Genomic DNA, 12,755 nt, shown 5'->3' with positions numbered 1-12,755 from the left:
CCAGCGTGCCCGAGGAAAACGGCGGCTGACGAAGGCGAGTCGCTGTGCCGACGTACGAGTGCGCATGCGCGCGGGCGGCGGCGGGTGCTGAAGGTGAAGCTGAAGCTGAAGCCGAAGCCGCAGCCGCGGGGAGGGGCGGTGGGTGGTGGCGGCCTGGGTTGGGTTGGGTTGGGTTGGGTCCGTCCTGTCGTGTTCTTCCCCCGCCGGGAGGGCTGGCGGTCGCGCTCGGAGGGAGCCGGTTCCCGCCGCGGCCCGGGCTGTGTGCCCCTCGCCGCGGGGCCGAGCGCCTGCGGGGTGCCCGGTTTTCCGCTGACGTGGTGTCTCTTTTCTCCGCAGGTGAAAATGGAGCTCGGGCTCGGCAGTGTCAGCGAGGGGGTGTGTTTGTGATGACCGAGGAGCCTCTGACCTCTTAAGAAGCAAATTTATCTCCAGGAGCTGTTGGGCAGCGTCAGTTTGACTGATTTCTTTACCTTTTTTAGCCTCCGAGGGAGTATTTGCAATCCGCTCTCTTCTTTGGTCCTTTTGTTACTAATTTCACTCTAGACCCATCATCCACTCTTTACTTTTTGCTCTTCAGCTGCTAAAACTTTTTTTGTTCTGCAGCTTGTCACTTTTTCAGTCTCTTTTAGCGCCTGCACCCACAGTGTTGTTTCCCAGCCTCATCCCATTCAGGCAGTTTTGACTGTGGTGTTTCTAAAGTTAATGTGTGGCAAAATATTTACCACGTACGTCAAAATCGTGCAGGATTACGTCAGACTTCAAAAGGGTGAATGCCTCTCTGATACGTCTTTAAATGCTTATTCTCCTTTGCTGTACGGCCGTAGTCGGAAGCAGGGTCCGCCGTGAGCGTGCGAAGGGAGGGGAGCTCTGTAAACCGCACCTGAGCACAGGTGACCGGCCAAGGTCTTGCTGTACGTAGCACACAGGAGAAACAGATCCTTGGGACCCCCTTGAGCACACGTCCACTGCAATATGCCTCAGTTTGCTGCTTGCTAATTCTTCTTTTAAAAGAAACTATATGCATGGTATCGTTCTAGGAGTCTTAACTACGGTGCCTGTCATATAATAGCTGTCCTCCTATTAAATTCATCTTAAACCTTAACCAAAATTTCTTTCTGGGATAACTACTTTGTATCATTTAACTATTTGCAATATTGACTTAATCCTGTATTGGAGCTAAGCGCAAGTAAGTGGTTTTAACCGTATTATTTGTTTCAGCAATTTTTTAGTACTGCATAGGTTTTGGCATATTGCACTTTATTTTTGTGTTTAAAATGTTCTCTATGCAATTACAGTGGGATATAAACAATGTTTTGAGTTCAGTATATCTTTTTGTAAGAACTGATTATATGTCCTTTTTACTTAGTAGCCACAATGTCAAACAAGGAGGTGAAGGCAGCATTAAAGAGTGCTAGAGATGCAATACGAAATAAAGATTATAAGGAGGCCTTAAAACACTGCAAGGTAATTAATTTTTTACTTGGAAGGTAATATTTTTTGCACTTTTTTTGCTGTTCCCATATCCCTACTGCTGTACTGTAATGCAGAGTGTGGAGTACCTTATTGATGTTATAGTTGAGATTGAAAGTTTACATGTGGACAACTAACATGAATGATCAATCTCCTTCCTTTTGTATTTGCTTATATGTGGCAATAAAAATACTAAGTCTAGAATGGTAGAGGGAAAAATCCGTTTCTAATCCAGACCTTGACGAGTGCTGTAATTGCTGAGTTACAGATATGGTTACTAGCAGAACAGTTCATATAGGAAGCATTCTCTGGCATGAGAAGCTGAAGTTACTAATCTTAGCCTTTTCCTAAAAGTTACTTCTGATACTACTATATAGAACAATTCACCAAACTGTAATGATAAAACTCAATACATGGATCTATAAGATGCATTTCGTTCATAAGTTTCACTTAAAATTGTGTGTTTCTAGGCAGTCTTGAAGCAAGACAAAAATAACTACAATGCTTGGGTGTTTATCGGCCTGGCAGCTGCTGAGTTAGAGCAGCCTGATCAGGCCAAAGGAGCATATAAGAAGGCTGTTGAACTTGAACCAAACCAGCTGCTGGCATGGCAGGTATGTGAATGTCCAGATTCACTTTTTCTTTCTCTGAAAAGTGTCACTATGGAATTAAATGTGGGAACAAAGCAGGGTTGGGACTTGCATCATATTTTCTTGAGGCCCTTGGTTCTACTGGAGCTTCAGAGTAGCTGAGGTTTGTATTATTTGTGTGTCCAAAGTAAAGCCATGGGTGGCTGCATATGTACAGCATATGCACCCTGTATAGCAGGGTGAACAGTAATTTCAGTATATTTAAGTTTGTATTTCTTGTGTGGACTAGATAGTAGTGAGATGCTCATGTTCTCCCTTGCACTAAAACACATGCAGTAAATTTCCATGCTTGTAGCTCAAGAAATATTTGACAGTGCTTCTCTCATAGCAGAGAAAATGTTTTATCTAGTAAGTTGTTTTTCCAGCATCAAGTGGATTGTTACTGAATTTTGTTGTTGTTACTTAAATCAATAGCATATATTTAAAATAGCTGTGTGCTGGGTGGTGTGTGCCTGACAACCTGTAACAGTATATAGTTACAACCTAACAGTTGTGTTATTTGGAGACTTGTGAAGCATGAAGTTGCGTATTAGGTCTGTCTCTGTACCAATAATTAGTATTTTTCTAAGCTGGTAAGGTTCTGAGTATTTTCAACATAAATAGTTTTTTTTAAGTACCGCTGTTGGTGCCTGATTTCAAGGTATATCAAAATTTCCTCAGTTGTTTTGCAGATTCTGGCTTTCTGTTACTACACAAGACAGTGGGATACTTGCGTATAGGTCTGTTACCATATGATGCTTTGTGTATTGTCTATCATGCAGACAAGATTATGTAATATATACAGGTTTCAGATAGTTGTTAGTTAAGAAAGAGAGGAAAGCTTTTCATGTAAAAAGTAGATTCAGAAGGTTGTATGGAATTATCAATGTAGATTCTGCTCAGAGATTACTACATTAACACTTGATGCCATTGAAGGCAATGGAATAATTTTTGTAGGCAGAACTTGCAGTGTTCTCGTAGCACGTAACTGTTAACATTAAATCTTACTTAATTTTTATCTTTTTTATTTAAAGGGATTAGCAAATTTGTATGAGAAATCCAGCCAAACAGATGTCAAAGGAGACTTAGCAGATGTTTACCAAAAGCTTTTGCAACTCTATGAAAGGTAAAGAATATTGAATACCATAATTCAGTCTCCAGTTTCTAGTTCATTGAATCCCATTGCTGCTACACAGGATAGTCTGCAAGTTTGGTTTTTTGGGCGGTTTGTTTTGTTTTTTTAAAGCCTTGTCACATCAGTGGGAAAATGCTTGTTACTAAGTTTTCTGTACCTGTATAAGGTTTCTTGATCCTGTCTCTTTTGATAGGGCAAACCCTCTTGGAATAGTTGTACTTGAGATTAATAGTTTAGAGAATTCTAATGTTATCTTATGTCCTCTGTCTAAACTTGTGGCCTTGAAGCATTTAGCTCTTATTAGTTCATTGTCTGCATTAATAAGTAAGCTTATTTTTCTCTGCTTTAAGATCACAGAATGTATGTCATCTGATTCATATAGGTACAGTTCTAAACAAATCTCTCAGCTGTCACTGTAGCTGATTGGAGTGTTTGATTTGTTTCCTTTGTCTGAAAATCATTAAAAAAACCAAAACAAACCAATCCCTTAAAGGTTGGTTGTTTTTTTTTTTACTCAGTTACAGCAGCTATGAGTAAAACTTTTAGGTCAATCTAGTGTTTATTCTAAATACTTGTTTGGCAAGTGAACCTACTGAAATTATATGTCTGAATTTGAAAAACATAGTATTTTATGGGTAACTTCGCTTGTTTATGTGGGATTTTATTTCCTCCTTTCTAGTGGTGACAAGCAGAAATGGTGTGATGTGTGTAACAAGCTTGTGGAACTATATCACCAAGAAAAGAAATATTTAGAGGTAGGTTGAGTATTTTACTTTATTTTAACAAGAAATTTCCATTTGATCAGAACTAACTACTTTTCATCAAGGTATCTCAATTTTTTTTTTGGGCCACTGATCACTTAGGGTCTCCTCATGGACCACCACCAGGAATAACTGATTTTAACTGTATTCCTTTCTTTTCCACTGTGTAACAGACGTGGATGCAATCCATTAAACTGACAAAACTTGACAAAGGTTGTTAGTATACAGGCTGAAAGGGTGGAGCGTGATTCTTCTATTTTATTTCTAGAAGCCAAGCATGATCCCAAAAGCATGTTTACATGCTGTATGTGTGAGTCAGGTGTCCTTTGCCTAGCGTGGCAGTCGGTTCTAGGTATCTGATTAGCCCTTCACTGGTGTGGTGATCCCTTCCTAGACTGTCCCGGATAGGTCTTGCCAGAGGGTAAGGTGGGATTTGTACACAACCATTTGTACGCATGTAAGGTGGAATTTGTATGCTCCATTGCCACTCCTGTCGCTTGCTTATGTATGGCATTGTGTGCATATGGGAAGGACCAGCAAAGCTGCTCCAGGGCACCCAAACTTCAGCCCACCTAGCAGTCCCAAAATCTTTGCGTGATCGTTGCAAAATACTCGCTGCTCTTGTCAGCTTACCACGAGGTGGAGCTGTTAAATGCCGAATGGCTCCACAGTAACATTGCCTATAGTTTCTGCTGTAGTGTTACAGAATGCATATTTTTACGTTTATGCTGTTCTTTTCTCTTTAAAAAGATTGCTTTCTTACAAGGTGGTGCATGGTTGTACTCCATGTCATCTTCTTCCCTTTCCTCCAACAATGGAAAACGAAAAAAATTGTGTATCACTTAGCATCAGGCTCAAGACTATTAATTAGCTCCAAAGCCTCTTTGTATACCAGTTTCTGAAACTACATTAAATATTAGTAGTTTAGGATATGAAGGCAGACTTGCTGTATGCGCAACAGGAAATGCAAGTTAGGCTTCAGGGCCCTATTTTCTCTTTTTCAGTTCTGTTTTTTCCACACTGGAATTTCAACATGTACTGCTGCTGTTCTATTTCTGTTCATAGTGCTATAGATCCAACAAGGCTTCCCTTTTTCCCTCAGAATTTATCAGAGGACTCTAGGGATATTTTTATTGTTGATTTTGTCCAGGAACCAGAGTCAGAATCCGTACTCTTGATGTTGCCTCCCTTATTTACTCTACCTTGGAAAGGTGGACAGGTCCCACATAGTGCTTTGGGACTTGTTATTGCTTTAATCAGAAAGCAGGTAAATCTGGGTCACTACTTTAAACGTTACTCTGTTGCCTACCCTATTGTGGTAGGGTTGACAGTAATTGGGAAAGCTTGTGTCAGACGTCGAGTTCTTTAAAGAATGTCAGCATGGTTCACTTGTTTCCTCTTGGCAGGTCGCTGAAACATGGCGGAAGCTAATACAAATGAAACAGGAGGAAGGTGCAGAAAAGGCAGAGCTTCATCAGCTTTGGAAGAAGATGATCCACTTACTGAAAGACACTACACAGAGTCAGGATAATAAGACAGAGCAGTTGGTAATGCTTGTCACTCCTACTCATCTAGATATGTATACATGCATAGTGCAGCCAGAATTCAAATAAACCCTTCAAAGCCAGGCAAATCTTGCAACTATCTGTATCATTCATGTTCAGTGGTACTAAACTTCTCAGGAAAATGTGGGTGATTTTACCTTCTGACAGAAACAGCGAGAGTGCGGTTGTCTGAGATGGACCTTATGTGGAATAAGGCACCTAAATCCAAGTGTTCGCCCTGGGACTTCTTCATTAACTGCCTCCTAAGTCCTGCAGGAGTCCACATTTGCACTGTAGCATAGTGATGTATTGTTATACTTCTGCACGTTACGAGAGGTATCACTCATAAGCTTTGACAAAATCTAGAATGTGGGTGTTCTTCAAAACAAAAAGCTCCCTCCTGCTTTCCTACAGGGTGAAAGAGGTAGCTCTGCACTGTTTTTCCATTTCTTCCTACCTAGTGCTTATCTTAATAGGAATGTTTGGGTTCAATTTTTCTCCTATAGATTTTAAGGTTTCAGTTCTTAGGAGAATGTCAAAGCTAATTGGAGCAAACAGAATGATCATGAATTGTACTGATCCTTTGTTCTCTATGGCCGAAGTTAATTTGGTTTTATCTGATTTATCTATTCTTGCAAGATGAACCTCATTGAACAGGAAGGATGGAAATTTCTCATCACCAATCTGGTTGATAGCAGTGCACCAGAAAGGTGGAAAATACAAATTGGAATAATTTGAGACCGAAGAAAATTGAATCTGCATCTCTACTTTTTGAGAAGACAAATGCTCTAAATTACGAGCTATTATAAAAAAGAGATGCTGCTGGCAGCACTGCTTTCTTTTTTGGGGACAAGGAGTGAAAAAAAACCAAATAAAAACATTGCATAAATATCAGGAATAGGTTTCACATACAAATTCACAGTTCACTGCATTTTTGAGTAGAGCATCTGAAACTGGAATGATATAGGATTGAAGGCAACCTCCTCTTCAGCATTTCATTTGTGACAAGCTGTGGGCAACTTTTTGTTTAGTATGCTTGTTTGGTAGCCTGCACGCTGTGGTGCTGTGTTCTCCCATGTATAAAGAGTCAAGAAATAAAAGATTACTTCTAGAGTAGAGCAGGGGGGAGACCTGACAGCTAACTGCAGAGGATAGTAACCTAGGTTTTGTGGTACCAAGTCCTTCATTGATTTGGGATTTGGTATGAAGAGGAATCTCTGTTCCTACAAATTTTGCCTACCTTGTACCTATACTACTTTATAAGAGGGTATATTACTGCTTCCTCTTGTACTAGACAATTAATGTGCTTTGGATCCTATTTGAGTGCTACTTCACAATAAGGAACTTGCTTTGTCACTTTCTTGGAAGGACTGGAAGGCACGTGCTCTGAGGAGCAGTTGAGCACTTGGGGTTTGTCTAGTTTGGAGGCAGGGAGGCTGAGGGGTGACCCCATCGTGCTCTGCAGCTTCCTGAGGGGATGTGGGGAGCTCCTCTCCCTGGGATTCAGCAACAGGATGCATGGGAATGGTTCAGAGCTCCATCAGGGAGGTTCGGACTGGACAAGAGGAACCATTTCTTTACCGAGAGGGTGGCCAAACCCTGGAACAGGCTTCCTGGAGAGGTGGGCAATGCCCCGTGGCTGTCGGTGTTTCAGAGGCATTTGGAAAATGCCCTTAATAACATGCTTTAACTTCTGGTCTTTAATACAAGCTTTAACTTTAACTTTTGGTCAACCCGGAAGTGGTCAGGCAGGTAGTCTAGATGATCATTATAGGTCCCTTCCAACTAAACTATTGTATTCTATGAAGATAACTTTTCCTAGAGTCATTGTTTGTTGCACTCCTAATTATTTCTTATTTCAGCTTTTGACTGCGTTTGAACATGCGGTGAACTCTGCTGACACTGTCCCTGGTGAAGACCACCAAAATCTTTACAAGGACTTCATTCAGTGCTTGTCAAAAGTAAGGTTATGTTAATCTGTCTTCATCAGTGAATAGATGTAATATTCCACATCTGATAATTCACACAAATATTTATTTTTCTCCTTTCAAGTTTCCTCATGAAACTACTAGGTTGGAAAAGGCCTGTAATGATATGATGGCTTTGTATCCTACTATGACTTATCCTTTAGAAGTACTTTGCCTGCACTTTGTTCAGTCAGGTGAGTAAGATGGGTTTAGACATTTTGGGTGATTAAATTTTTTTATAGTTTTGTGACAATCTTTTTACAAGTTTTTACCCTTCACAACCCAATACAAACGTACTGTTTACTTTTATGTTGTATTTCTGCCTGTCTGGAAATGAAAAGTGTTTGGTCCTATGATTTGCTATTTCCTAGCTCTGTAACTGAGTGCTGACTGTAAATTGGTGAAAAACTTCTGTGAGTTAAGTCCAATTCGCATTGTACAAAGTCATAAAGAAAGAATACCTTACAAAACTCAAAAGCAGCATCTCCAGATAAATGAAGGTTAGCTTCTTAAGCTTAGAAGAGGGAATGGATGATGTTAACCAGTGTTCTAAGGCAGAGAACAGGCAACGCTTACGTTATTCTTGACGCAGAAAATCTCTCTTGGCAAAAACGTGACATTTTGAAACTTTCTTCAAAAGAATACCTGGTGAATAGGGAATAAACAGATTTAAATATTTGTTCTAAGTAGAAAAGGAGGATCTCTGAGGGGAAAAAACCACAAACTTTGTGTGGTCAATAGTGCAGGGATCTGGAAGTATACAATTGCTATTTTCAGTAGTTCGCTAAACAACGTTGCAATAGTGTTGAACGCTGTCAGTATTTTCAAAGATAACTACTAAGTTTTGGTCTTTCATTTTATTGCTTAAGGCATCAGAAGTTGTTTTTATTTCTTTTAAAAACCAAAGACAATCAGGAAAAAAAACCCTCTGGTTATATAAAGAGAAATAACTTTCAGCTTAGTAGAAGAATGCCTTTTCCAGTTCTGAAGGTAGGCTCCACAGAATAACATAGCAATGTAAAACAAGAGAGAATTTTTCACTTTGATTTGAAAGGATGAAAACAAATGAGGCCCAGACTCATTTCCACATGAGAATGCTTTACAGTTCAGAGAAACACACAGAAATTGTTTTCCAAAGGAAAATGAGCATCTGATTGGCATGGTTCTTCTACACTAATGTTCTGACAGCATCTCACCATCCACAGCCATCTTGGAGTGGGGAGGATGATGCTTAGGTTTTAGTAAGGCTATTTGTTTATATCTGAGTCATCCTAACATGTCATAGTCCTTCATGCCCCAAACTTGTGGGCTTATAACTCAGATGCATTGTTAGTCACCTTTACCAAATGCAAATCAAAGGCAACCTTTATGTCAAATGAGTCCGTAATTTTTTAAAGGAAATAGTAGTTCAAAGACTGTTGCTGCAAGTCACAACAGTTGCTTTAAGCAAGGACTGCCAAATCTACAGTCACAGCTAAACACAAGCATATAAAGTTAGTGGCATCCATTAAAATTAAGCCAAGACATTAAATTATGTGGTTTCGCAGCAAGACTTGCAGCAAGCTCATCACAGCAAATTTGTAGGTACACAAGGCCTACTCTGCAAGGAAATTATTTTGATTTATTTGTGGCAAATTTTGATGTGTGAGGGTTCAGCTGGGCTTACATGAAAAGCATATGAAGGAATTAATTTTTATTAATAAAGGAAGCGTATCTGTACTAGTTTAACAAGAGTGGTTAAAACCTCAGGTTTCAGACTGACAGTTTATTCTGTTTGGTGGTACTGGGTATTTAGACTACTACTTGGTTTTTTGGGTTTGGTTTTGGTGGTGGAGGGTGATGAGTATGTAGGATCTTTGGAAAAAAATTTACTGAAATCCTTTACTTTGAGCTAAAAGGATAAGGGTCATATTTATGTAGATAGGGTATGCTGTTGCATTTTTTTAATCTAAAACTATATAAAATATTTCTTTTTCTGAAACCAGGTACTTTGTCGGAAGAGGCCCTGCAGTGTTTTTCTAGGCTTTTGGAGATGGATGCAAGCAGTGGTCCAGGAATCATTGGTTTTGGTATAAAATGCCTCCAAGAAAAGAAATACAAGGAGGCTGTTAAGAGTCTTACTGAAGGTAAATGTTTAATGTGAAGTATAAATAGTCTATAACTGGAACACTAGCTAGTTTATGCTGGATATTTTGGGAGTCTTATACTTGCATAGTACTTTGCCAGTTCGAAGACCAGCTGGATTTAAAAGGAATAGTCAACGCTTTCTCTGGGCATTGAATTTTTTTTAAAATATAGTTTTGAATATAACATCTCTGAAGTCTGTCATTGCCGTTATAGTCAGCTCTGTAGTATTTTAGTGTGATCAACTTTAAACTTTTTTTAATCTGCCTGTTATTGAGGAAATACCTAGATGAAGCAGTAAGTACAGCAAGAGCTATTAATAAAGGAGCGTGGAATTTATAAGGTAAAATATAACACAGCTTCTCTAATCTAGTCACTTCATTTCTATACCTGAACAAAGATGACTTCCCTTTAAAGTTACATCATTTTAAGACCTGTTTAACACTTACATTGAGTAAACACTTGTATTGGGTATCTAATGAGAAATATTGGAGGACTTTTTTTCTCTTTTTTTTTTTTTTTTTACAGTAGCCAGATTTCCTGAGGCGTTGACTTACTAATCTGTAATTATCTTGCTTGTATTGAAATGGCAAAGGTCTTTGGAAATTATTCATAAGTATACTGTTGGGAAAATAGGACTCTCCACTCTCACTGTGCTGGCCATGGAAAATTCAGAACAGCTTATTGAGAAAGCTGGGTAAATAAGCATTTGGGATCTAAGCAATCATGAGTCAGTCTATACTGTGGTATTCTGCATCCTTTTACCCAGGTTTAGAATAGAATTGTTTCTGTAATTGTATTTCAGAATATTCTACATTAGCTTACCCGCAGTGAAATAACACGTCTTGCCAAAAATCAGAAATAAAAATTTCAGGTCTTTAATAGGTAAAAGTCTTCCATGGAAAGCAAATTCTTCTGACTTGAATGGCCATTGGATGTTTGATTCTTCTGACTTGAATGGCCATATGACAAAACATACATCCTGTTTTTGACAAAAGATACACCTCCCAAATAATTTTATTTATTTATTTTTACTTTTACATGTAATATTCTGCTCATGAAGAGGAGAATGCAAAGGACAAGGCTCTTGGAAATAATGTGTCTTCCAGTAAGCCAGGTGTTAGCATCTTGGGCATTGAAGCTTTAAGGCATTATTTCCAGCAGACTCAAATTCAGTTTTATTACTGAATCCTTAATTAAGGCAAGTTTATCAGGAAGTTTCAGTGAAACACTCTTGCCATCATTTTTCTGTTGTCTTGAAGTTCTATAGGCCTTTTATGGTTTATAAGGAAAACTTTATAAAGCAATCTAGAGACTGCTAATCTTAATCTTATCAAAATGAAGGACTTCTTTTATTTTTGAAACAAAAATGCACCTGTGTTGGGTTTGCGTGGCAAGGTTTTGGTGGCGGGGGGGCTACAGGGGTGGCTTCTGTGAGAAGCTGCTAGAAGCTCCCCCTGTGTCTGATAGAGCCAATGCCAGCCGGCTCTAAGACGGACCCGCCGCTGGCCAAGGCCAAGCCAATCAGCGCCTCTGTGATAACATATTTAAGAAGAAGAAAAACACTTAGAGAGAGAGAGCTTTTGCAGCCGGAGAGAGGAGTGAGAAGATGTAAGAAACTCTGCAGACACCCAGGTCAGTGCAGATGGAGGGGGAGGAGGAGCTCCAGGCGCCGGAGCAGAGATCCCCCTGCAGCCCGTGGTGAAGGCCATGGTGAAGCAGGCTGTCCCCCTGCAGCCCATGGAGGAAGGATGAGGGGGTGTAGCGATTCCACCTGCAGCCCGTGCAGGACCCCACGCTGGAGCAGGTGGAGGCACCTGAAGGAGGCTGTGGCCCGTGGGAAGCCCACGCTGGAGCAAGTTCCTGGCCGGACCGGTGGACCCGTGAAGAGGGGAGCCCACGCCAGGGCAGGTTTGCTGGCAGGACTTGTGACCCCGTGGGGGACCCCACGCTGGAGCAGTTTGCTCCTGAAGGTCTGCACCCCGTGAGAGGGACTCCATGCTGGAGCAGGGGAACGATGAGAGGAGTCCTCCCCCTGAGGATGAAGAAGCGGCAGAAACAACGTGTGATGAACTGACCATAACCCCCACTCCCCGTCCCCCTGTGCCGCTGAGGGGGGGAAGGTTGAAGCCGGGAGTGAAGTTGAGCCCGGGAAGATGGGAGGGGTGGGGGGAGGTGTTTTAAGAGTTGATTTTATTTTCTCATTCCTCTACTCTGTTTTGCCTAGTAGTAAATTAGATGAATTCCCTCTCTAAGTTTGGTCTGTTTTGCTCGTGACGATAATTAGTGAGTGATCTCTCCCTGTCCTTATCTCGACCTGCAAGCATTTCGTTATGCCTTTTCTCCCCTGTTTAGTGAATGAGGGGAGTGAGAGAGCGGCTCTGGTGGGCACCTGGCCCCCAGCCAGGGTCAACCCACCACACACCTTAAGCCAGTGCTGTGTATTTCCTCACTTTTTCCCCTTTCTTTTTTATATGCAAAGTTAAGCTTAACGGAAGCTTATGTCCTTCTTAGTCTTTGCCTTAACTGCATGGAAGCCTGTATGTCTAAAACAGTTTAAAAAAAGACTTGATAAGACTTGCAGTTAATTTTTTCTTTATCTGATTGATAATATGTTTTTGATGGTATTACATGGCAATACAGCATCTGCCACCTACAGTCTTTGCAGTCCTAAGCAACGTTTTTTAGTGCCTTTTTTATACTCTTCTTTTATTAGGTTTGCAGAAGACTAGCCAGTGTCCAGCAGCGTGGCATTATTTGGCGGAGGCACAGATGAAAATACATAAACACAGGGATGCTGTCCTGTCCTGCAATCAAGGTAACTGCCCACTAATTGAAAGAGCAACTGCAGGGGTACACCCCTTTATGCAGTCCAGCCAATGTGGCCTTTGCATGGCAGGTCTGAGTTAGCAGCAGTCATCGTCCTTTGGTTTTTGCAGTCTTGTGGTGGTGTCCCCTGCTTCTCTTGGTTTATAACAGCTGTAAAGCACCTTGCGCTGCTTAGTCTCAGGAAAAGAGAAATTCAGAACCAGAAAACTGTCTGATGATTGGTATTAAGAAGGTTTGCATATTCTGATGTGGTTCTTCAGCTGGTGGTTGACCAACTCTGCCAAACGGGCAGATAA

At 40.8% G+C, this 12,755-nt stretch overlaps 1 protein-coding gene across 9 annotated transcripts in view; it reads left to right on the top strand.

Moving 5' to 3' along the window:
* The first annotated feature begins 52 nt into the window (after positions 1-52).
* The window catches only part of SKIC3 (SKI3 subunit of superkiller complex), a 49,639-nt gene continuing 36,936 nt past the window's right edge, over positions 53-12,755 (top strand). The window contains exons 1-12 of one of the 9 annotated variants that reach the window (XM_054808847.1): positions 53-138; positions 337-447; positions 620-766; positions 1,370-1,464; positions 1,941-2,084; positions 3,134-3,225; positions 3,914-3,989; positions 5,402-5,542; positions 7,402-7,500; positions 7,592-7,700; positions 9,492-9,632; positions 12,347-12,448. In XM_054808847.1, coding sequence (XP_054664822.1) covers positions 703-766; positions 1,370-1,464; positions 1,941-2,084; positions 3,134-3,225; positions 3,914-3,989; positions 5,402-5,542; positions 7,402-7,500; positions 7,592-7,700; positions 9,492-9,632; positions 12,347-12,448 — 1,063 coding nt within the window. In that variant the 5' untranslated portion in view covers positions 53-138; positions 337-447; positions 620-702. Of the gene's footprint in view, positions 139-336; positions 448-619; positions 767-865; positions 912-1,366; positions 1,465-1,940; positions 2,085-3,133; positions 3,226-3,913; positions 3,990-5,401; positions 5,543-7,401; positions 7,501-7,591; positions 7,701-8,377; positions 8,497-9,491; positions 9,633-12,346; positions 12,449-12,755 lie in introns of those variants that run through there. The other 8 variants (XM_054808846.1, XM_054808852.1, XM_054808848.1 and 5 more) reach the window with 8 other exon arrangements.

Source organism: Grus americana, chromosome Z, assembly GCF_028858705.1.
Source record: "Grus americana isolate bGruAme1 chromosome Z, bGruAme1.mat, whole genome shotgun sequence".
NCBI classification, from domain to species: Eukaryota; Metazoa; Chordata; class Aves; order Gruiformes; family Gruidae; genus Grus; species Grus americana.
Note: the sequence above shows the minus strand (reverse complement) of the source record. Positions and strands in the feature narration are given on the sequence as shown.